General features: G+C 41.6%; 1 protein-coding gene across 1 annotated transcript; it reads left to right on the forward strand.

The window, feature by feature from the left end:
• The first annotated feature begins 44 nt into the window (after window positions 1-44).
• Window positions 45-2,193, forward strand: LOC106943601 (H-2 class II histocompatibility antigen, E-S beta chain-like). The gene is made up of 5 exons (XM_015026914.1): window positions 45-235; window positions 601-873; window positions 1,525-1,738; window positions 1,810-1,877; window positions 2,020-2,193. Exons 1-5 carry the CDS (start codon window positions 181-183, stop codon window positions 2,190-2,192), a joined length of 783 nt encoding a protein of 260 aa, XP_014882400.1. The 5' UTR covers window positions 45-180; the 3' UTR covers window position 2,193.
• The last annotated feature ends 6 nt before the right edge of the window (window positions 2,194-2,199 follow it).

The following is a 2,199-nucleotide window of genomic DNA, read 5'->3' on the forward strand; positions in this document are numbered from 1 at the left end:
AATAATTTAAATCAGATTTAAATAAGAACTGGAGCAGAACCAGAACCCGGTCCTCTCTCTGATCTCCAGCCTCTTCTACCCGGTAACCAGTGACTCAGAGGTCATGTGACTCTGTTCTGGTTTTTACAGCCGGTCCCATCAGAACCAGTTAGTTCCTCTGACTGGGAGACACAAAGAGACATGGATCCATCAGCGCTGGGCTGGTTGCTGGTCATCATCACCATCAACTCTGCAGGTATGATCAATAACCGATAATCACTGTGATCAATATGTCATTTTATATGTTTATCAATAATCAAAGTTTAAAATGTGATCTGTGAAGCTGGAAGGATCAATGATCTGATCAATAATTGACTGATAACCAATGTAAACCAAGATAAATAATCTGATCACTATAATCAATATTGGTTGTTTATCAGCTGCTCAGAAGATCAATGAGTCTGATCAGCTCATGTTTTATGTCACTTCCTGTCCAGCTGGATTAATCAGGAAAGTGATCAATATGTTAATAATCAATAAATATTTTTCCACTTCATCCTTTTCCAGAAGATGATCAGTGATCAATAATGTGATTGATTAACTCTGAGGTTCTGCTTCCAGCTGGATTTGACTATTTTGCTACGGCTCGTTTTGATTTTAACTCCACTGAGCTGAAGGACATCGAGTACATCGTCTCCTACTATTACAACAAGCTGGAATACGCCAGATTCACCAGCAGCCTGGGGAAGTTTGTTGGATACACAGAGTGGGGAGTGAAGCAGGCGAACTACTGGAACAGCCTTACTTCATACATCACTGGGCTGAAGGCGGACAAGGAGACCTACTGCCAGTACAACATCGGTATCGACTACCAAGCCATGCTGACTAAATCAGGTGAGTTGATCGTTTCCTCATTGATCCTCTGATCGATTCTGACTGATGATCATTAAACTGGATGTTTCAGGGTCACTTATTGATTATTGATTAAATAAAACATTAAACTGTGATGTCATCAAATTATCAATATTGATCTTTGATCATGGATCTGATCAGCTGATATTAGTGATCAATAATACTACTAGAGTTAATCAATATTAAATCTATAGAAATATTTATAACATCAGAAACTTTTAAGAATCAATTAAATCTGGAAACAATCAGGAAAAATAAAATGATAATAAATATAAACATAAATATTGAACTTATAGATGGACTCATTCTATAACATCCAGATCTATTATTGATCATCTATTATTTATCTATAACTGTAGTTTATCTGAACTCTGGTCTGTTTATATTTATTATTGATAACTATATAAAACTGATCAGTTTGGATCAATAACCAGTAAATAATAATCTGGTCTCATTTCCCCCCAGCAACTTCAGTTAAACTGGTTTTATCATCAATAATCAATACAGAAACTGATAATATACATATAATAATATAAATACTTCCTGTTACATCCAATGATCATCAGAATAAACCATGTATTGATCCCAATCTGACCTTAATAACAAACCAATAACCTGTTATTGATCCTCCAGTTGAGCCTACAGTCAGACTGTACTCCAGGACGCCCCCTGCTGGCCACCACCCCTCCATGCTGGTCTGCAGGGTTTATGATTTCTACCCTAAAACCATCAAGGTCCGGTGGCTGAGAGACGGACAGGAAGTGACATCAGACGTCACCACCACTGACGAGATGGAGGACGGAGACTGGTACTACCAGGTCCACTCTACGCTGGAGTACACGCCCAGGTGGGTCAGAACCAGAACCAGGACCAGTAGAACCTCTCAGGTCTGACCCGGTTCTGTTCCTGTCTCTGCAGGTCTGGAGAGCGGATCTCCTGCAGGGTGGAACACGCCAGCCTGAAGGAGCCTCTGGTCACCGACTGGGGTAAGAAGGAGGACGATGGAGACACCTGGGGAGGGACACCTGTCCACCTGTTTTTACCTGGGGACAAGTAGAGACATGTCCACCTGTCTCTATCTGTCCCCCTCCTGTCCTAACTTGTCCTCCTGTCCTCTCTGTCCCTCAGACCCGTCCATGCCGGACTCAGAGAGGAACAAACTGGCCATCGGAGCTTCAGGACTGATCCTGGGTCTGATCCTGTCTCTGGCTGGATTCATCTACTACAAGAGGAAGGCCAGAGGTCAGAACCAATCAGAACCAGAACCAATCAGAACCTGGATAGAACCAGAACACATTTAAACCAGAA

The sequence above is a fragment of the Poecilia latipinna genome, unplaced genomic scaffold (genome assembly GCF_001443285.1).
Source record: "Poecilia latipinna isolate Pla-1442-1.1 unplaced genomic scaffold, P_latipinna-1.0 Scaffold5537, whole genome shotgun sequence".
Classification (NCBI taxonomy): domain Eukaryota; kingdom Metazoa; phylum Chordata; class Actinopteri; order Cyprinodontiformes; family Poeciliidae; genus Poecilia; species Poecilia latipinna.

What these genes read in the sequence shown, in the direction of transcription:
- LOC106943601 (XM_015026914.1), top strand. Translation starts at nt 181, where the DNA reads ATGGATCCATCAGCGCTGGGCTGGTTGCTGGTCATCATCACCATCAAC. An exon ending in CATCACCATCAACTCTGCAG is followed by an intron (nt 236 to 600) that starts GTATGATCAATA and finishes TTCTGCTTCCAG; the next exon opens with CTGGATTTGACTATTTTGCT. An exon ending in AGCCATGCTGACTAAATCAG is followed by an intron (nt 874 to 1,524) that starts GTGAGTTGATCG and finishes TTGATCCTCCAG; the next exon opens with TTGAGCCTACAGTCAGACTG.